The 21,247-nt window shown below is 41.4% G+C and overlaps 1 protein-coding gene across 1 annotated transcript; it reads left to right on the plus strand.

The window, feature by feature from the left end:
* The first annotated feature begins 901 nt into the window (after window positions 1-901).
* Window positions 902-18,268, plus strand: DYRK4 (dual specificity tyrosine phosphorylation regulated kinase 4). The gene is made up of 14 exons (XM_056482394.1): window positions 902-1,269; window positions 4,794-4,877; window positions 6,160-6,309; window positions 7,407-7,539; window positions 8,705-8,868; window positions 9,227-9,363; window positions 10,210-10,350; window positions 11,957-12,095; window positions 14,215-14,296; window positions 15,018-15,190; window positions 15,781-15,841; window positions 16,382-16,511; window positions 17,222-17,367; window positions 17,787-18,268. The coding sequence occupies exons 1-14, from the start codon at window positions 1,246-1,248 to the stop codon at window positions 18,011-18,013; spliced, it is 1,791 nt and encodes a 596-aa protein (XP_056338369.1). The 5' UTR covers window positions 902-1,245; the 3' UTR covers window positions 18,014-18,268.
* The last annotated feature ends 2,979 nt before the right edge of the window (window positions 18,269-21,247 follow it).

Below are 21,247 nucleotides of genomic sequence, written 5' to 3' on the forward strand. Positions count from 1 at the left end.
TGGAAAGAGATGATCTTTAAGGTCTCCTTCCAGCCCCAGCCATCTAGGACTCTATGATCTGCATGCCTCCCCTGCTGGCACAACAGCCTGAGTGGTTATTTGGTGAGAAAATGGGAAGTTTCTCTTGCACATGAGATTTATAATACTGAGGAGGATTTGTTGCTTAGAGGGTTGCCAAGCTTGGATGAATGGAAAAGTGGGAGTGATGGAAGTGGGAGCAATGTGCCTTTTAGGAAGCTGCAGCCCAGCAATTAAATCAGGAAGGGCTTTGCAGATACCACCATGGGTGCAAAGGAATAACTGCTTGTCCTTTGGCCATTGCAGCAGCATATGTAAAAGCAGCAGCCTGCAGTGGGTGAGCTTGTATTTCCTCCTTGAAAACCCTGGTTTCTGAGTGAAAGTAGAACTAATCTGGGTTGTTGACAGATTTCAGACCAGCAGGGGACATGCCATTCTTTGGCTGTATGAAGGAGACCACACTGTATTTTTGCTTTAGATATTCCCTTAAGACAGCTGGGGAGTAGGTATGCCTCCATCAGTGCCCCATCACATGTGCACAGCATCCAAAGGAATAAGAGGAAATACAGGAGGGCAGCTAACCTCTGTCTCATTATTCACAGCAAAATAATCCACACACTCATTCTCCCACAGAGCAGAGCAACTCTGCACCAAAGCCCTCAAGAACCACAGACCAAGGTGCCACAGTTTGGTCCTCGTTAATTGACATATAATGCCCAACAAGAAACCAACCCTTGAGGAATTAATTTTAATTTTCCAGTCTGTCAGTCTTGTTGAAGAGATTTTACTCACTGTATATCAAGGTCGCTGTGACAAATTTTGACAAAATCCAAGTTCAAGTGTTTTTTGATTTCGCAAGCACATGAGCTCAGTGAGAAAGAACAGACTGAGATGACAAGGAGAACAGCCAATCCTGTTATATTTGTCTTTCTTATTACTGACTTGCCATGATAAATATGGAAAATTATATTTGGCTAGAAGGAGGCTGAGAAAGGGAACAGATGGCCACCAAAAGAATACTAGAGCAGCTAATAGTCACTGGCATATTTCCGGGAGAAAAATTTAAATCTGAAGCCAAGCAGAAGCATTATCCATTTTTTTCTGCTCAGGGCACTGTGCATGGAGCTGCTCCTGCTATGCTCTGACTAGATGAAGGTGGGCTTCCTGAAATGCCTTCCCTGAACGGAATAAACAGCTCCTATCCTGCACTTAACAGCTCTTGCAGTAATGCTGACAGAAATAGCTGACAAGGTGGGGAAAATGTTTGTGTTCCTACTGTATCTTGAGTGAGAGTGTATTTGCTATGGCTTTTTAATGTGTTGCATGATTTAGGACCTGTGTTGTATTCTCTCCATGTATTCTACAGGCTTCATTCTGTTTTGAGAACGGGGAAAAGAATGTCTGTGTATGAGGAGACAATGGGGTGTTTATTTTATGTAGCTGTGTATTTAAAAGTTTCCGAGATTTTAATCCATTCCTGATTTCTATGGTAAATGTGATACTGAAAAAATACTGATATTTTGGGAATTATGGAAGTGTGTCATGATGTCTGACTTTACAGAATGCTGTGAACCTAAAACTTTGTGACTGCAGGCTGGGTGGTGGTGAGGACCTTGTTCTGTTTCTTTGTGGTAACTGGAATGAGCAAGGTGATCCAGGATTTAAAAGGCACTAATAGGCAGGAGATGATAGTCTGGAATTGCAGCATTGGAGCTGTAGGACAAGGCTGAGTCTCTCAGGGGCAGGGAACCCAGGAATGGAATGGAGTGGAATAGTAACATGTGCTGCAGTTTTTCTTTGGAGTGCATCTGCCAGAGTGAACCCAGCCACAGTAGCTCAGCTGCAGAGCCCATAGGGCAGGGTTTTGCCAGAGCAGCTCTGCTGGGTCACCTGGATCAAGACCATCAAATGAAGCCACTGTGTATTGTCCAGTAAATCCACCTGCTCCCCATTCAGCTACCAGCAGGACTGGTGTAGGCACAGATCAGTTTTTTTACAAATAAGTAAAATTCCCCCATTTGGGGGAATTTTATGAAGATCAGTCACTTACTGATTTTATTGAATAAATTGCCTAAAGAGCAATAAATCCTTAGTAAGCAGGTTTTGAGAAAGGAGGACAAAGAGGATCACAGATTTCCATAGCTAATAAAAGCCATGGACTGGTTTTGATTTTGTACTGAGAAATGTCCACCTCAAAATCTTGTTCATTTTTCCCCACTGAATGGAAATTAAATTGATTCCAAATTCTGGCAGCACATCTTGGAGCTCACTCACCCTCTTCCTTAGCAGTTCTTGCACAGTTTTAAAGACATTTTTTTAATTTTTCATGCTCTGTTGGTAAATACACTTTAAAAAAATTTAGTAATATAGACATAACTGCCTAGATTTGGAAAAGTATTGCAAAGAAATAAAATGCCATATTGGAGTGAAGGTTCTGAAGTCTGCAGAGGTATGTGGAGTCATCTTTGGTTTTCAGTGATAGGTTTTTCTCTGTAAAATCCTGGCTTTGTATTGACTTGGAGCTAGAAAAGCATGAAGCAGTTAAGAAACTGCCTTAAAATGAAATGTAATATTTTCATCAGCTCCAGAAACTGAAAATGATAGCTTTCTGGGAATGAAGTACAGATGAATGTGAGGAAAAAGTATAGCATGTACTAAAATTAATAGTGTTACTAAGAACTGGGCTGATATAATTAGTAGCATTTAGAACGTGTATCCCAGACTCACCTTCATAAGAAGTGTGATTGTCCCTTGAAATGTAAGATACGTAGATTACATGAGAAGATTGTCTGTAGTTTGTCTGGAAAAATACTCTGGCACTGAGTTTTCCATGGAATCATCATCTGAAGAAATTGATACAAGGATATTTGGTGCTCTGGGCTGTTTAGGATGCAGTAGTCCAGTGGCCCTCTTCTGTGGCATTTGCTGTGCTGGCACTGGGAATATTTTGGATTTACAGCTTATCCCTTGACCCCGGCTGCATGATCTCCAGTTCCAAATATGGGAATTACTGTGTCCAGCAAATACAGGTTTTAGTACTTATCCCATTTCTGCCATTCTCCTGTGCTTCACAGCCACCCATGACCCTTCATCTCAAGCCAGAGCTGTTCTCAGTTTGTTCAAAATCTGAAGTTTACCCTTGCAGAAGGGTTTGTTTATTCTTTTATGAGCAGGAAGAGCACACACAGAACAGTTTTTCTCAAGCTGGTCTGCCCAGCTTGAGTGGTATCTTCCTGGCTGATGGTGAGAGCTGAACCTGTCAAAGGGCAGCATTTCCTCCATGTGGTTAGGTAGATCCATACACAGAATTTTATCTCTATATTTAGTTTGGGAAAATCTTTTAGAGTCTGTAAGTGCTTATGCAAGGATGGATATGCCACAGCCTCTGGAGTCAGTCAAGAGGAGGCTGTGAAGATGATCAGAGGGATGGAGCAGCTCTGCTGGGAGGAAAGGCTGAGGGAATTGGGATTGTTCAGCCTGGAAAGGAGAAGCTTTGGGGTGACCTCACTGTGGCCTTCCAGTGCCTGAAGGGAGCCACAGGAAAGATGGAGAGACGCTCTTGACAAGGGCCTGGAGTGGCAGGACAAGGAGGAATGGCTTTACCCTGACAGAGAGGAGGGTTAGATTGGATATTAGGAAAAAATTGCTGTGAGGATGGTGAGACCCTGGCACAGGTTGTCCAAGAGAGGCTGTGGATGCCTGGAGCCTGGGGCTCTGAGCAACCTGGGAGAGTGGCAGGTGTCCCTGCCCATGGCAGGGGTTGGAACTGCTTGTTTTCAAGGTCCCTTCCAACCCAAACCAGTCTGGGATTCTGTTCAGGGCAGGGTGTGCCAGAGCCATTGTCAAGGTGTGTTCAGTTTGATCTCCCTGTTTGTAGCAATGCTAATGTGCCCTGCCTATATCAAGGTCACAGTGTGTGTGTGGATCAGTTTGCATGTAAGCAACCCTCACCCACTACAGCTTATATATATATATAGGTATCTGCAGTGTATTGGTGCAGGTGCAGCATCTCCTCTGAGTTGTCTCTGCTTCTTCCAGGCTCAGATTCTTTCAGGAGCCCTTTTGACCAAATCCAGTAGGGCTCACTCCAGCAGAGCTCCAATCTGCTTTAGCCACAGAGTTTTGTGGCCTCAGTTATCCTAAAGATTTCTTCATTTCTTTGCAGTTTATTGGACAGAAATGTACAATGCTACTTAGCATGTTAAAAAATTGCTGAAAGCACCAGGAAACTTTTTAAAATGGTGGTTTGTTTAACGCTTACCCCATGGGGGTTTTTTCATTTATTGCTAATACTACCTGCACATTGGAGCCAATGGAGTTTTTTTCTGTATTTCAGTAAATTTAAACACTGATTTTATTTTTATAAAATCTGTACCGCAAACTGAATCAGTCTAATGCTGCTTTTAGCAATGTATGGGCTCACAATCTACCTCATGTGGCAGTTTAAAGCTGACCTTCCAAGCAGATTCACTACCAGCTTCCAAGTACATGTTTAGGGGTGGTAGAGGGCCCCCTTCCCCCTGGCTGAGCGCAGGGGCACACCAAGCCTCTGAGAGGTATAATAACAAAATAAACTATCTGCCCTAGCCTACAAAACAGCTGCTCAAATGAGGCATTGCCAGTATAATGTGTTTTCAGCAGCTTTTGGGGCCCTCTCTCACACCCTGTGTTGGCACAGGCATTGCCACAAAGGAGAGAAACACAAACTGTGCAGGGATTCTGTAATTTTTTTCCTCAAGAATAATTTTTATTAAAGCCTCACTTCATGTTTGCAGTCTTCCCATGTGGATGCTTTTTCTCAGTCTCAGCTGACTGTTCAAGAGAGGGATCATCTGGGCTCTAACAGAGTCTTCCATCAGGTACGTGACTCTTCAGCTGGCTTCAAAAATACCTGAATGCTTGTTTTTTTAAATGGTCTCTTATAGCAAATGAATATGGGCAGAGGCAAATCTTCTATTCCCTGTCCTCTTCCATTTCCCCTGTAGCTGTATGGCTGTCCCAAATGCCTACAAGTATTTTGGTTTTGCTGTGTTCAGTAGCATTTGAGGCATTTTTTCTACCAAATCACTTTTGTTCCTTGAAGCTTTCAGGAAAAGTTCACTGGAATCCCAGTTCTGAGGTTTTAAAGGCTATTCCATAGTATTGAAATAAAAAACTTATTCATTGAAGTTGATTGGCTTGAGAGCATTGCTCCTTTGCTTTTTGAGAAAAATATCAAACATCACCTTTGTTGCCAAAAGCTTGCAAATATGTTTCTATGCTTTCACGAGGAGAAAAAATTGGGTTGTAGCTTTAGTTCTCTGGACCTTATTCTGCATTTCACAGTGCATAGTTGATCTATTTCAGATCTATTTCAATTAATTTTTTAATTATTTACTGAAGAAATAGCCTACCTGAAAGGGTTCTTTGCTGTTAAGTGTGTGATGTCTCTGACTTGAGATATTGAAGACATTGATAGAAGACATATAAGACATTCATAAAACTGTGCCCTTAAATGACTGACTGTAATGAATAAGTGTTTTGCAAATAATAAATGGGAAGTTAGGAAGGACTAGTAATCCTAGATTATTTAAATGAACATAAGCATTTATTTTTAAGCAAAGTTTGCTGAAAGCTTACCTTTGCCTCACTAATAAATAAGGAATGCAGCAAAGGGGCCCAGTCAAATCGAGCTCCATAGGAAATGAGGGGGAAGGAAACATGGAGAAACCAGTGCAAGGAAGACTTCCCACTTCCCACTGGTATTTGGCAGCAGTCCAGTCCCACTTTCTCTTCTGCCACTGGGAATAGCTGGTATTTTCTGCCTTTGACAGTTCATGCCTACTTATTACCCTATGTGGGCTTTATTTTCCCTACTTGCAGGAGTCTTGCTGCCTGGAATGGCTGCTGGACTTCCAGAAACAACCCCCTTTGCAGCTGAAGCAGTCACTGCTCTGATGCTGGATGGAAGTGTTCTTGTGAGGAATCTCATTCCCCAAACTGTGCTGGATTGCCCAGACAACCTGTTGCTGCCTTAGCATCTGCTCATTTCCCCGAACCACACACATTTTCCAAGTATTTAAATCCCTCTAGTGTTGGTGGGTGTGGCACAGAACTGCTTGCTAGGTTGTTTTATGACATTTCCTTGTGCTTTCTATTTAGAGAGTCAGTCGTGGTGTCCTTTCCCTCCCACATCTGGAAGGTCAAGTGAAGCATGGTCTGGCTGCAGACACTGCAAACCCTCCTGCCTTTGAGAGCAGCCTGCCTCAAATAGCAAATAAGAGCTTGAAGAGTGTCCTCCCCTCTCTTCAGGTGAGTTATAAATCTCCTGGACATCTTATTTGCCTGGTGAGCCAGCCTCTCTCTAAGTACCACTGAGAGAGTGTCAGTGGCAAAGTGTCACAAGTGTCTAAGTGTGGGGGAAGAAAGAAAATGTCAGAATTAGAGACAAGTATGGAAAGATTTCATTTTGAAAAGAATCCATTTTCACTTGCATACAACCTTAGGTCAAACCCCACAAGTGCCAAGATACTTGTTTTGAAGTGGTATCAGTCAGAACTTCTTGCCAGGATATGGTGGACCAAGCTTGCCCACTCTTAGTCTATATCCCATCACCAGAATTGTCCTTGTCTTGGCAACCACATGCTGGTTTTTGAATATGGATTTGCTACCCTTCTGACATTGACAGACAATGAGCTTTTTTTTTTTTTTTTTTCGGTCTCCATCCAGCCTCACTTCTATGAGGACTTTGTCAAAGGTTGAGAAATAAATAAATTAAGGAATCATCTAGGTTGGAAGAAACCTCTGAAGGACATCTGGCCCAACCTCTCACTACAAGCAGAGCAAACTTGGGGCAGGCTGCTCACATTACAATTCAATTATCAAATCCATCTCCCACTCACTGGGCTCCAGTGTCACAGGCCCTGCTCAAGGCCAAGTCCACCATGCTCACTGCTTTTCTCCCACTCATCAGGCCAATTACTTCATCAGAGAAGACAACCAAGTCATTCAGACATCATTTGTTGGCATACCCATACTGGTTATTCCAAGTCAACTTCCTGTCTTTCACTTGGCTTGGCATGGTTTCCAAGAGGAATTGTTCCACAGCCCTCCAAGGCTGACCAGCATTAGTATAGATAGCATTTCTAGAGATACTGAGTGAATCTGGAAGATGAACTTCCATCTCTCATTTCCAGAGATTTATCTTTCCATGGTCCAACAGCCTTTAATGCTTTTGGCAGAATTTGCTGTATGAATAAGCAGGGTGTTCTAGTGCCCAAGCTTGCTTGTTCTCTCTCAGCACAAAATTAACATAGAGCTTACTCAACTAATCCAAAATAAATATATTGCAGCTTTTTCTCTGTGAATATAGTAGGTTTTAATTTTCAACTTTTTCTTCTGCTTGGCAGGAAAATGGAACTCAAGCCAATTTTCCCCAATTTAACCTTCCAGACAGTGTTCCTGAGAGTGATACCAGAGTCCTTGCAAAACCTGAACTGGAGAGCACCAGCATTGGGGTCAAACTGCCTATGACAGCTTCAGGTAGAATATCCCTGGATAGACTGAAAGGACTGGAGTGACAGACTGCCTGCACTGATGAGGAGTGTCAGGACACTCAGGGACCAGAGGAGCCATGCTAAATGGCAGCTGAAATATTTAACAATTTAGAGCACAGCAATATGGATGGGACTCAGTAACTTCTAATTATCCAGCTTGGGAAGGTACCTAATAGGAGAATGATTTGACTAACACAAATACAGAAGAGAAACATGCAGTATAAAAAAGAATGTCTCTTTGTCTAAGCCTTAAGTGGGGTAGGTGATAGCAGTATTCCATTACAGGGATAAAACCCTTTCCCACTTCCTTGTGGCTGTGTCCCATTTTATTGATGTGGGCTAAATTGCATTTTGGGAGTTCTCAGATGTAGAAAGTTTGACAGAGTTAATCTATTTCTAGAAGGAGTCTAGGGGGGAAAAAAAGTAGTGGCCTTTTACTTTGAAATGATTTAGCATCCCTGCAATGCTGGATGAAGATCTGCCACTGTTTAACAAAACACCCACACATGCATGCAACACTTGATTTATAATGCTCCTGTCTGAATATATATCCACATTTAAATGATGGGAGTGGAGGTGTTAGGGCAGCTGAAATTCTGTGCAAGAAGAATCAGAACTAGGAGAAAATCAGATTTGGGCTCCATTTAATTCCTAACCTCAGGAATCTGAGCTTGATGATTTTTATCAGGAAAATGAGTACTTGAAGGCTTTGGTTAACTAAACGTTACTGGCATTTTATAAAAAGGCAATCATACCAATAAAATATAACTTTTCATGTGAGTTATGGAGCTTAAGGAAGCAGAGAGAGAACAGATGGGATTTTCAAAAACATCTATGTACATAACTTCCCTCACAATTAAATAATCTTTACCTATGCTCTCTTAAAGTCTTGCTGACAGATGATGCTTTATTGATCTTAATACTGCAAGCCAGAAAAAATAAAAAAATAAAAATATATTTGTATGAAATTGTAGGAGCAGAGAAATCTTAGAAGGGAATTCTAACAGTTTTTCTCAGTATCCTGCTCAAAGTGGTGTGCTCTGCTGTTGAATGTTCCATTGCATAAACACTTTGCCATCAGGTTTCTGACATTTTATTGATTTTTTTTTTTTTTTTTTTTTTTTTTTTTACGTTCTTGTTTTCTGATTTAGAAGCCTTGAAAAATTTTAGAAACCAGTTAACAGTCTATGAGCAAAAAGAAATTTTCAATTATACAGAGCTCTGGTTTCTTGGCCTGGAAGCTAAAAAGATTGAAGGTTTGCCTGAAACCCAGAATAATAATTGTTATGATGATGAGCATGGCTCCTACTTAAAGGTAAGTGGAAAAATTATGGTATTTGTTTTGAGCTCAGTACATTTGTAGTGGTTTTATGCCAACTCTTAAGTGTTGTCTGTGAGATAAGTGTTGTTTCTAGAAGATAAATATTCACATAGTGAAGACATGCCTTTTAAAGCTCAGGGGAGAATTCACTTTGCATGTCATGCAGGGTTGATGCAAGGCAGATGGGTTGTGGAAACATCATTTGAGGTTTTCCTTGTTACCCTTATTTGATGTAGGCTTCACCTGTGGCTAACCCATCATCTGTCATGGACAGCAGACTCACACACGAGCTACTAGGAAGCCTGGTCTTTGTTGTACTCTCTGAATCTGAGCTCTTTGTGTTCTTTTGAAGGTTTTACATGACCACATTGCCTACCGCTATGAAGTCTTGGAGGTCATTGGGAAAGGGTCGTTTGGGCAGGTGGCCAAATGCTTGGATCATAAAACCAATGAGTTAGTGGCATTGAAAATAATAAGAAATAAGAAAAGGTGAGATATCTGCTGACTTTAAACCAGTACAATCATCCCTGTTATATAAAGGCAAACTATGACAATGTGAACAAATGAAAATCAAACCTCCTGTACATTCATTAAACACAGAGAGGGCAGAGTGAGGAATGAGGATGTCAGGAGCTGGCCTGGACCCAGAGGAGAGACAGCCTAGGAAAGCAAGCATAGTTCCTGCAGGCTCACAAAGAGGTTTCTATCTGTTGCACAGTGAATACACGACCCAGGTAACCAGCTGTGCAGGACTGAGAGTGGAGAGCATCCCTACAAGGCTCCAAAACCACAGGAAATGCTGAAAGGCGCCCATCACTTCCCTGAATATGAAAAATTCTACACTCTGGTCCTAAGCAACCTGTTCCTGTTAAGTGGCTGGCTACAAATTTGTGAGCTTGAAGCAGAGTCAGTGAAACAGATGTTCAGCTGTTCCATTTTCCCTCTGTGAACACTAAGTGCAAAGATGCTTTTCAAAGCCCACTGTCTGACTGTGGTAGGTGTGAAACATGGCCCTGTTCAAGGAAAGTGAAGCATTCCTGTAGACTTGAGAGCTCCAAGATTTTAGTCTGGATGCTCATTAGGAACATGTTTATTTCAAGGTTTGCTTCAGACAAGTCCAATTAGGTACCCTGAAGTGTTATGTAAGGCCAGAGTATTTAGACTAGGAATCAACCATAAGAAATCAAAATTGCAGTGGTTAAAAGGGTTGAATGAAACTTTTTAATAATTGCCCCACCTACTGATCTTACAGTAAGCTGATGGTGTTTGTAGCATTTGCAGAAATACAAATGCTACCCTGAGATGTCACCATGCCCATGTCATGTGATATTTCAGATTTCACAGCCAGGCTTTGGTAGAAGTGAAGATCCTTGATGCTCTGCTGAAGAAAGACAAAGATGATACTCACAATATCATCCACATGAAGGAATACTTCTACTTTCGCAATCACTTCTGTATCTCCTTTGAACTGCTGGGGTAAAGTACATTTTCCTTTATGCACACATTGAGGAGAATTGTAGGTCTTGTGCCTTACAAGATTTAATTTTTATGTTTTCTTCAGAAGAATTGGCAGCTAGAAGGGAACACTGTCTAAATAGAGACTGCATAACTGAGCCTTTGATCACCCAAGGTGAACTGAAAAAGGCCACGTTCAGACTTCACACGGGCAATGACATGATCCAACCCTTATTTTCTGTGCTGGGTATTGAAGTCTTCTTCCCTGAAAGACCTGTGAGGAAAAGAGTAAATTCAGGACTGGTAAACTTCAGGGTATATAAATATGAATAATCCAAATAATTTGAAAATAAAACTGCGTCTTGCTCTTTATGAATCTTTGCTGCAGGGCATCTTAGGAGGAATTCTGGAGGAATTTTGGAGGAGTCAGATTGTTTTATTCATCAGCCTCCTTGTAATCAGGGAATCATCCTGGAATTATCCAGGCTACCCACACTTCCCCAGCCCTTTAGAGTAAAACCCCCATTGCTGCATTGTGTTAGAGACCCTGCTGAAGATTCAGCATCATATGGACAGCTTGATCCCAAAGAAACCTAAATCCCTTGTGTTGCTGCATGTGAGCCTGTCACTTACAGGCACACAGGGTAAGGGTGACTCCAGGGCAGACACAGACCAGTCTTTTCTGAAAGCTGCTATGGAAACACAGGGAAATGGGATGGCCACTATCTTTAGCTCTCTACAGAGGAGTTGAAGACTGGTTGTCATAGAAAAATGTTTGTCTGGTAAAATTTTCATTGCCTTTAAGATACTGTGAAAAGCTTTTGATTTGTGATCTTTTCTATTAAGTCTTGGCACCTTTAATTCCAAAGGAATGGGCCGTGCCTGTCACCAGTGGACACTCCAGTGGGGAAGGCAGAAGGCTCCAGTTGGTCATGTCCTTGCAGACTTGTGCTAGTGCTGAGGACACCTCTCACAGGGAAGAATTTATTCCTAATATCCAATGTAAACCTATTCCTTTGTCAGTTTGAAATCATTGCCCTTTGTCCTATCACTGTCAAAATCTTTCTCCTCTATTTTATATGCCCTTTAAGGCACTGGAAAGCTGAAATGAGATCTTCCACAACCTTCTTTTCTCCAACCTACTGGGCAGGGCTACTGGAAGTTGCTAAGATGTGATGGTCAAAGAAGGGATATAAAAACCTAATGAGACCTGAATTGATGGGGGGGTTATCTAGAAATACTTAATGCTGGTTAAAAACATTTAGACAGAAAATACTTACTCAAGATACCAAAGCAAAGAGAAATGATAGCAAAAGAAGGTGAAAGAAAATTGATTTTTGGTTCCTGAATGATAATTGTTCTTGGTGAAAATCAGCATAGCTGCTTAACAGCAGAGAGTTTAGCAAGCAAGTTCACTGATTTTACATCTACTTTAGATCTGGGAGGTGTTTGTGCATATCAACTGCAGAGCAGCATTCTAAGGGAGGAAAATAGCTGTCATTTTCCTCTGCATGAGTCCTCCATGTGGGAAGACAAGCTTTTAGTGCAGTGGAAGCTAATCATGCCTTTAAAAATAAATTCCCCAATCTCTTATCTGCTCTGTCTTCTGCTTCTTCCTCCCCCACAGAATAAATTTGTATGAGCTGATCAAAAAGAACAATTTCCAAGGCTTCAGCCTGTCTTTGATTCGCCACTTCACTCGGTGTGTGCTGAGGTGTTTACAAGTGCTCTACCAGGAAAGAATCATTCACTGTGATCTGAAGCCTGTAAGTACAATCATTTCATACCTGGTGTTCTATACAGCATAAGTGAGCTTATTCTATTCTTTATTGGTTGTGTATGATGTTTGTACAGAAGCTGTAATTTATTTTGGATTATGTTCATGCTGCAGTCAACTGATTATTACCATTGATTGAGTTCATTCACCAAAGCAGTACATGAGACTATTTGGTTTCCAAAATGTATGCAAATGTGAATTAAATTCAGGTAATGACTCTTTGCTTAGAGAAAAAGAAAAGTACTTGTAAAATTAACTATTTAAATATGAGGGACATTGTAATGCAAGCTGTATTCACAAGGCAGCCTGTTTCAGGTTATCCTCTTATGTCTATTTAACTTCTTAGGCATAACTATAAAATTAAGTAGCCTAGTAAATTGCAAAGGAGTTCTGTGGAACAGTATTTAGGGTGTTCACCTCTTTCTGGAGAAACATCTGTCATCCAGTTCCATCTGCTGTATCTGCTAAGCATTCATGCTAGGTGAAACTGCCATTCTCCTTAAGCCCCAAATCTAAATTTTTGCAATTTTCTGAGATTTCTGAAGAATTTTAATTCTATTTTTCACTTCAGGTGAAAGTTTCTCTTGATTTTTCTTTTCAAAAGGGCAAATGAACCAATAAAGAAATAAGTAAGTTCTCAGGTAAAAATGCTAGGGATAAAATTCTGTTCTCACTCTGCTAAATGTATCTTGATTTAGAGTTCTGAGAAGTCACATACTGTCTGTACCTGTTGTCTTGCCAATATCTTTGCCAGACCAATTTGCAGTGAGAAGAGAGGCTTGCAAGCTAACCCAAATATCTGAATCAAAGACAATTAGCCCAATGGGAAATGTGTTTCCAGGCAGCCCTGACAAGGAGTGACGTTGGCAGCATCAATTAGTGTAGCCTATATTTAAATAGAGCAGTGTATTAGTGAAAATGTAGTGAGTTAACTAAAAGACAGTTTTGTTCTCATTCAACAATTGTACAGTTTCATGAATTTATGTTGCCTGAAACTCACATCTGTTATCCCCCCCATCCCTATCTGCCTCCTATGGTATTTCTAATCACAAGGTAGAATATGGAGTTTCTCTGGCCTTTACGCTAGGTAGTCACTGCCTTCAAAGTCTAGTTTTCCAGTTGATCCTGGTTTTCCAGCTTTGATCAGCTCTCTTGCATTGTGAGGGATTCAGTATTAGAGTCCTACCATGAGCATGAAGGGATATCAAACTGCAGAGAGGGGATGCTGCTTCTCTTACCAGACCCTGATTGTGGAAGTCAGTCCTTGCCTTGACTTTCACCTGTAGCAGCTTCTCCTTCCTGGCACATGAAGCATTTCCTTATGAGCTAATTACCCAGGAAACCACTTCATCATTATTTGGCATCTACCTGGGAAGTGTTCAGGCCTCACATATAATCACTGTAAAACTGGTTGATAAAGGTAACCATCTGTTTGCTGAGGAGTGGAGAAGGAAATCCTTCATTTAGACAGACTTTTTATGAGGATAAAACTCAGCTCTGCAGAACAGAGCTGAAGGCTGTGTTTGCTCATCAGTGCACTTATGCCTGAGCTGGCTGTTTAAGGATCACGTTTCCAGCTGGAATTGCAGGTACCCTGTGCTGTACCCACCTGCACCCAGCTAAGAATCCATAGGACCTTGTCCACTTATCCCTCCCTTGAGACCTGTGCATCACACAGGTGGGGAGAGGTGAGCTGACATGGAGTCTGGAGCAAGCAGTGCAGGGAAGAACTGTGGGGTGAGGCTCCTTCATGGGCCAGGGGCTTTCTGTGCTTGCAGAAGGGTGGTTCTGGTCCATTCAGCACAGCACAAAGCCAGGTGCAGTTTGGCTGTTACTAGATAAGCAGCCCTGAGTTTTGGGGAGCTCACTGGCTCACCTGCAGCCTGGCTACCTTTCCAAATCTCCCCTCTGCTTTGCACAATTGCACATTATTGGGCTGCCTCCTCATGCTTGCAATTGCATTCCAAAAAAGGTCGAATTTTCAAGCTTTGATTTGCAGAGTAGTGTAAATGTGATTTGCACTCTGATTTTTCCAAGTGTTCACTAACTTAATATGGTGCTAAACCCTTCTTTTTTTTCCTGTGATTTTTTTTTTTTTTTCTTTTTAGGAGAACATACTATTATACCACAATGGGCAAGGTTCAGTCAAAGTTATTGATTTTGGATCAAGCTGCTATGAAGACCAAAGAGGTTTGCAGAAAAGTCAAGTTGATGTAATTTTCTTAATAAGCTTTCTTAATTTTAAATAATGTGGAAAAAAACCTAATTCTTGGTTTGGGCTAATATATTGACCTGTGCCCTTAATTAGAACCTGATGAATTGTTCAGCCACTGGTGGAGCAAATACTGGTAGAGACAAGTAAGATATTACCATTCTTTTTTATTATCCCAAGACTGATCTGTTCTTCTACTCCTGTTAAAATCAGAATTGCACTTTCAGGAGTGGTTAGCTAGAACAAACTTAAGAGGATAATCCAAATGTTTCTCTTATCAAGAAGTTTGTCAGGTCCAGAGAACCTTTCTCTGTGAGATGGTTGAATTATAATTGGTACTTTTTGATTGAATACCACAGGGAGGGAAATAGGAACTGTGCTTTTAATTTAGGAGCTGTTGATTGATGCAAATAGAACACCTTCAAATAGGAAAATGAGCATGGATAAACTGAATCACAGCATTAGTAGAACAATTTCCTTCAGTGACACTTGTTGAAGAACAATTGCTAAATAGAACAGTGGAAAGTGTATCACCCATTGCTTTTTGGATGGGATTAAAACATGTTTCCAGAGCCTATGTAAGCAATCTGTGGATAGACAGATTTGAGTCCTAAACATATGCCATTTTTCTGTGGAATCTGCAATTGACATTTCAGTCCCAACTGTGATGTTTTGCTTCTTGTCTGATTTTTGATCCAGTGTACACCTATGTTCAGAGCCGCTTTTATCGCTCCCCTGAGGTGATTCTTGGTCATCCCTATGCTATGGCTGTTGATATGTGGAGCTTAGGCTGCATCATAGCAGAGCTTTACACAGGCTACCCACTGTTCCCAGGAGAAAATGAAGCTGACCAACTGGCCTGCATCATGGAGGTAACTGTTGGGATTGGTTTGCATACCCATTTGATAAGCTGCACCACCAGAAACAAAAGAGAAACATCAAGCAGTAATGAAATATGGTTTGCTATGGTGTTGCCTTTCAAAGATTTAATGCAGCCAAATGGTTGTTTGAGCCAGAAGGGCCCCCCTGAGCCACTTTTCCTCCAGGCTGAGTCTCCCCAGCTCCCTCAGCTTCCCCTCATCAGATTTGTGCTCCAGCCCCGTCCCCAGCTCTGTTCCCTTCTCTGAACAACCTCCAGTCCCTTAATATCCTTCCTGAAGGGACAGGCCCAGAGCTGGACACAGGATTTGAGCTGTAGCCTCACCAGTGCCATGGCGAGAGGTACAGTCACTGCCCTGGTTCTGCTGGCCATGCTGTTTTTGGTACAAAGGCATGTACAGGCAGCAGTAAGGAACCCCTTAATTGCCTCCACAAGAAGAGGAAATACTTTGCAGAAATTTCCCAGTAAATTGCAACATGGAGCTTCCTTTCATATGGAAGGCAAAATGCCATATCTCACCTGATGGTTGTTGTGTATCTTTATGAAATGAGGAGTAACTCTATGAATTCATTTTCTATGAAGGTATTGGGCCTTCCACCAGCTGATTTTATCCAGGCTGCATCAAGGAGGAGAACATTCTTTGGTAATTTCTTCTGATTATTTGTCCTTGCTGGATCCCTCCCTGGTAGTTAATCACTAATTAATAGCACTGGTAGAGAGTAGGGTCAGAGATCCTTAGCTAATTCCTAGCTGATAAAAATACTTCCAGCAAGAGGTATGGGGAAAAAAAGCAAAAGGGTAAAATAAAGCCTATAAACAAACCTGCTCTTCATGTTTTATGGGCCTCTAATTATCAGAATGATAGAGAAGTTACTCCTTAAAAATATTGTTGCTGAAAGGAATGTAATGGGCTCTGGGAACTAATTTACACTGTTCATTTCTCTATGTATGGTATGGGTTTGGAAATTGCTGAAAGCAAACAAACCAAAGTGTAGGATGTGGTCTCTAGGATGTAACCAATCCTGCTTGCCACAATTCTGGCAGATTATCAGTCCAACAGGGGAAAACTGGAGTTAGTGGGGCGGACATGGATACTGTTTATGCAATTTAAGTATTTAGTGAAGGTTTTTAATGTAATTTTTTGAGGATGTCTTTTTTTTTTGTTTGTTTGTTTTTGTTTAAGATTCTAAAGGTTTTCCTAAATCCGTAACTAACAGCAAGGGGAAAAAGAGATGCCCAGACTCCAAGGATCTAAGCACAGTGCTGAACACCCATGATGCTGGTTTCTTGGACTTTTTGAAAGGATGCTTAATGTGAGTTCATAGTGTATGCAACAAGCTTGTTTTGACTTTGTTTTCATTCTTTTCTGCCTTTAAAATCTTTATATCTGTTGTGCTGGGGTTTTATTTTTTTAGTGGGTTGTTTTTGGTTTGTTTTGTTTTCCATATGGCATCATTTGTACAACTATTACTGTTGACACTTTACTATGTCTGCTTTAGCAGCAACTTCAAATTTCTTTCTAGCAGATCAGTAGCACTTTCCTAAAGAAATTCTAAAGAAACTAACTTGTGGTTACATGGGGAAGGAAGAAAAAGTCATCCCACTCCTGTTTCACAAGAAGGTTGCTTTCAGTGTTCTGTTTGCTGAGTCTGTGTGAATCATTGATCCATTTTGGTTAGCTAGTTGAATCAGAATTTTCAAAAAATAATTTCAGTGGAGCAAAAAACCAAACCTTAAACAAGCAATTTAGGGTCCCTACCCTAATAGAACCAGGAACTGCATGTTAAAAACTGTTTGATGCTGCAGAAGGTTTGATCAGCCCAGTGCTGACATAATTAGATTTTGAAGGATGGAGAAGATTACATAAGGTTTTTCCACGGTTTTGGGATAAAAAGATAAAATTATTTTGTTTCAAAAAATGTCCTCATGACCTAAATTTCAAAAGACAAGGCTGAGTCTCTTGCCTTGTCCTAATTTTCAGATAGAACTAGTTGAATACTGATTTGTCTCCTGTGGATTTAAGGTGGGAGCCTTCCCTGCGCATGACTCCTGATGAAGCGATGAAACACGCGTGGATCCAGGAGCCAAAAATATTCCGGAAAACACAGGCTCCAAGGAAGATGAGTGATGGCTCCTTCTCTGTGCTGGAAAATAGGAGAGAGACTATCCGTAAGCATGTGCTTCCTCAGAACTAAGTGCATTTATAAGGGTTTGGTTTTTCTTTGTGTTCAGTGTCGTCTGCCTGGAGTAAGGGGAGGTCAGAGTGTGGAGATAAGGGATGGCCATTGAAATGGGGTGGGTAAAGGCACCATTCCTCACTTGTGTAGAGCTGCATGCCTTATGTTTTAGTTCAGCTGCCTGCAAGAAGATTGGGAGTGCTGCAGATTCACATGGAATCTTTTCCCTGCTGAGAGCAAAACCTTCTCTGGCACCACACCACAGTGTGTGTCATGTGCAGCAGTGGTGGTTGGAAGATCCCAGAGAAAACTTGCACCTGATTTGCTGGGAGTCTGTGTCAATCCTGTGTTTTACCTGCTGTTCAGAGTCTGCAGTCTTAACCCTCTCATTTTAATGATTTATTGTTGCAGAGAATCTCTGGAGAAATGCAGCTGACAGAGTGAGGAGTGAACTGGCTGACAGACTGACTCCCTTCACAGGCACAGCAGAAAGTGATGTGCAGAACACAAGGAAGCATGCTATTCCAGAGAAATATCTGGAAAACCACATGGAAAAGCCTGTTAAATACAATCAAGCAGAAGACAGTGGTGAAAGAGCTCTTCCAAAAACTTCTCTATTTTTCCCACCAATTAAGTAACACCAAGCACAAGCTATGATTGGCTCAGTTGCATACCTAGTGTATTTTGTAGGTATTATTTGTACTCAGGAATATAAGCTATATCTGTCTGTTCATGGGCTGTGCACATTGTAAGTATATTTAATGTTCTTTTTACCCTGAAATCATCTAGTCAACCAAAACAGAATTTGAGAACCATTCATTTTCCTCATCTGCATCATTGTGATCAGAGGTTCTTCACAATCAGCAGCAATAAAATGGAGACTGTAGAGGTGGAGAGTGGCTTATTCTTGTTGTTATAACAGACTTCAGAATTTTATATTTTCCTGGATCTAAAAGAACAGATGTGTTGACTGAAGAATCAGAATCCTTTTACTTACAGCAGCCTAAGTCAGGAATAATTCATGGATAAGATTACTGGATTTACTTATAAGAAATCAAACCCAGCATCCTCATTTTCCTCCTTTTCCCATCTTCCTCTTTTTATAGTGAAGCTACTAGATGGAAACCATTGTCACACCTTCCTAGCAGATTTAGAAATGTAAATTATGCTCTTTAGCTCTCTAGCAACAGCAAAGCAGAATGGTATTCTGGGCCCATTTCTGCCGAGACTCAACAGGAACAATGGATTAAAGCAAGCTGGTTTGATTTGGGAAAATTGTCTTTCACGGCATGTTTAACTTAATACTCTGAGAAAAACCCAACAACAACCAAATGAGTTTCTATGATCCCTATGGCTTATGTGTTTAATTTAGATATTTCACTCTGAACAACAGACTGTATTTTCACTGCATTTGTAAAGCGCCCACCTCATTACACCTGTTAGATTTACTGGAGTTGAGAGGTAGAAATTCTGTTGAAAAGGAATAATGAGAAAATTGTCCTACCACAAGAAGCTGCTACTTGAGCAATGCTACTGCAGCAGCCTCCAGGGAAAAAGGTGCTCAAAGATGTTTAGAGTCACCATAGCAGCAAATTCCCACAGGCTCTTTTGCAAAAGGAAAATCCAAAGGATATGGAAATCGTCCTCAAATAGTTCTGGTGTTACAGGAGTAAACAATCCACCTGACAGATACAACTGAATCACTTAATGGTAGCAGTCACCTCAGAGAAAATGGACTGCTGTGATCATCCCCTTAGCTTCAGGAACATCCTGGGCCTTCTGAAGAAACACCTGGAAAATGAGTGACCCAAGAAGGGCAATATAGTCCATTATTGAGGGTAATTGAGTGAAAAATTACAAGGGTATTTTGGCAGATAAATACCATCCTGTTGTATTGCAGACATTCCTGACAAGCAGGCTAGCTTGCAGTGCCAGAATTATTTGTACCTCTGGTGTCAGAGAGACTCCTTTGCAGCTGAACCCTCCTTGGAGACCATCAACTGCTCCCTTTCACAATCTTCAGCAGAATGATGTACTGGGAAAAATGAGTTCTGTTCTGCACCATGTTATGGCACAGTACAGCCAGGGTGAGTGCACTGCAAAGTGTGGACAGAACCCTCATCACCTTTCTCAGACCCTTGGAACAATAATTTACTGTTTTGGTGCAGTTGCTGCTCATTCTTCATCTGCTGTGTCACATTCCCTTCTTTCTTAGGCTGCCCCAAGTTACAATATCTGATTCTCACAACTGTACACTTGGTTTTTGTCTGCTCTTCCTCAGGGGCAAAGTTTGGGATAAGTTATATTGAGGTGCTCTTGACCCCTGGAGTGGGTGTCAACCTTAGTGAAGGTGTAAACCTCATTTGATAAATGGGGTTTTGTGCTGGCTCTGTGTTTTCTTCACAATTAGTATATTTCAGTAGCTCTTTGTGGTAAGCATCATCATATTATTTCTCATGTGCTGATGGGTTTTCCAAGGCATTCAGTGTTGAGGGAAAAGTGGCAAAGCTGTCTGAGCATCAGTTTGGTTATGCTTCCATCAGAAGGCAGACGGATGGCATTTCACTGTGGCTACCATGAATTTGCTGTCTTCCCTTCCTTGCTGACCTGCTGTTCTGTTTTAATTCCTGTTGCTTTCATGGTGCTCTCCATCTTCAAAATCTTTCCTAATAAGGGCCCTTGTGGAGAACTGTTGGATTTTTTTCAAAGATTACAGAAATAGAAATGGCTTGGCAGAAATATCTAGCCCTGAGATATCATCACTGCTTTCATATTCCTCTGTGGAAAAAAGTAAATCTATCAGACACAGGTACCATCCTCATCTCTGTGCCACTTGAAAGGAGTTAATGAGAAAATTCTCTGTTTAAGGGGGCAACCTACAAAATGCTGAGACAAATCCTCTGACTCATGCTCAGCTGGAGCCACCCTCAGACTTTTCATGACGCAGACTCACAGAGAAAAGAAGCACTGATAATTTGCTTTCTTGAAAAGCCCAACCCATGCATCATGTTCTGTTTCTTAATGTATTGCCATTTCTAAACTAAATTTGCCAAGCAAGTGAGATGGCTGCTTTCTTGTCCATCTCTGCACATTGTCTTGTCTGTCTGGTCTAGTGGCAGGAGGGTTGAAATGAGATGATCTTCAAGGTCCTCTCCAACCCAAACCATTCTATGATTTTTACGATTCTGTCTTCCAGTTGTTGGGCATTTTTACAGCACAGATAAGTGATTTGGGGTGTAAGACTGGGAGAGGTATCACAAGATGGAGAAGTTCTAGGCATCCACGTCACTGAGTTGAAGAAAACGTGCCAGGTCCAGCACTGTTGCAGCAGTGGGCATTTACAGGATGGCAGATACAGATCTTTAGGTAATCAAGTGGTGAGAATGTGCAGGGTCCAGCACTGTTGCAGCAATGGCTATTTTTACAGGATGTCAGATACAGATCTTTAGGTAATCAAGCTGTGAGGACACAAATGCTCAGTGACCAAGCTGCTAGACCACTTCTGTCTCTCAAACCTCATTACAAACTGTTGTCTGTAAATAGTAACCTTACTGGAACTGAATGTTTTCTGCATAATTGCATTTCACCGTTGCTCCTGGGAGGCTGAGTGGGTATAACTGCAATACATCAAATGCAGTCATTGAAGAGCCCACATCAGTGACCTTCAAAAGCAGAGATTCTCCTGATTACCCCTGATTTACTGTGCAAGGATTTACCAGCAGGCATCATTTTTTGCAGCTCTAAATGTGCCTGTGCCCTCCTATTTGCTATGTGAGAGAAGTAAGGTTAATTTGTCAGCCTGGGAACTGCTCATCTTTGACCCTCTCTGTGCTTCCAGTGCTCTGAGCTTTCAGGTGGCAAGTCTGTCCAAA

The sequence above is a fragment of the Oenanthe melanoleuca genome, chromosome 1A (assembly GCF_029582105.1).
Source record: "Oenanthe melanoleuca isolate GR-GAL-2019-014 chromosome 1A, OMel1.0, whole genome shotgun sequence".
NCBI lineage: Eukaryota > Metazoa > Chordata > Aves > Passeriformes > Muscicapidae > Oenanthe > Oenanthe melanoleuca.

What these genes read in the sequence shown, in the direction of transcription:
- DYRK4 (XM_056482394.1), top strand. Translation starts at nt 1,246, where the DNA reads ATGCTGACAGAAATAGCTGACAAG. An exon ending in GTGTCCTCCCCTCTCTTCAG is followed by an intron (nt 6,310 to 7,406) that starts GTGAGTTATAAA and finishes TCTGCTTGGCAG; the next exon opens with GAAAATGGAACTCAAGCCAA. An exon ending in AACTGGCCTGCATCATGGAG is followed by an intron (nt 15,191 to 15,780) that starts GTAACTGTTGGG and finishes TTTTCTATGAAG; the next exon opens with GTATTGGGCCTTCCACCAGC.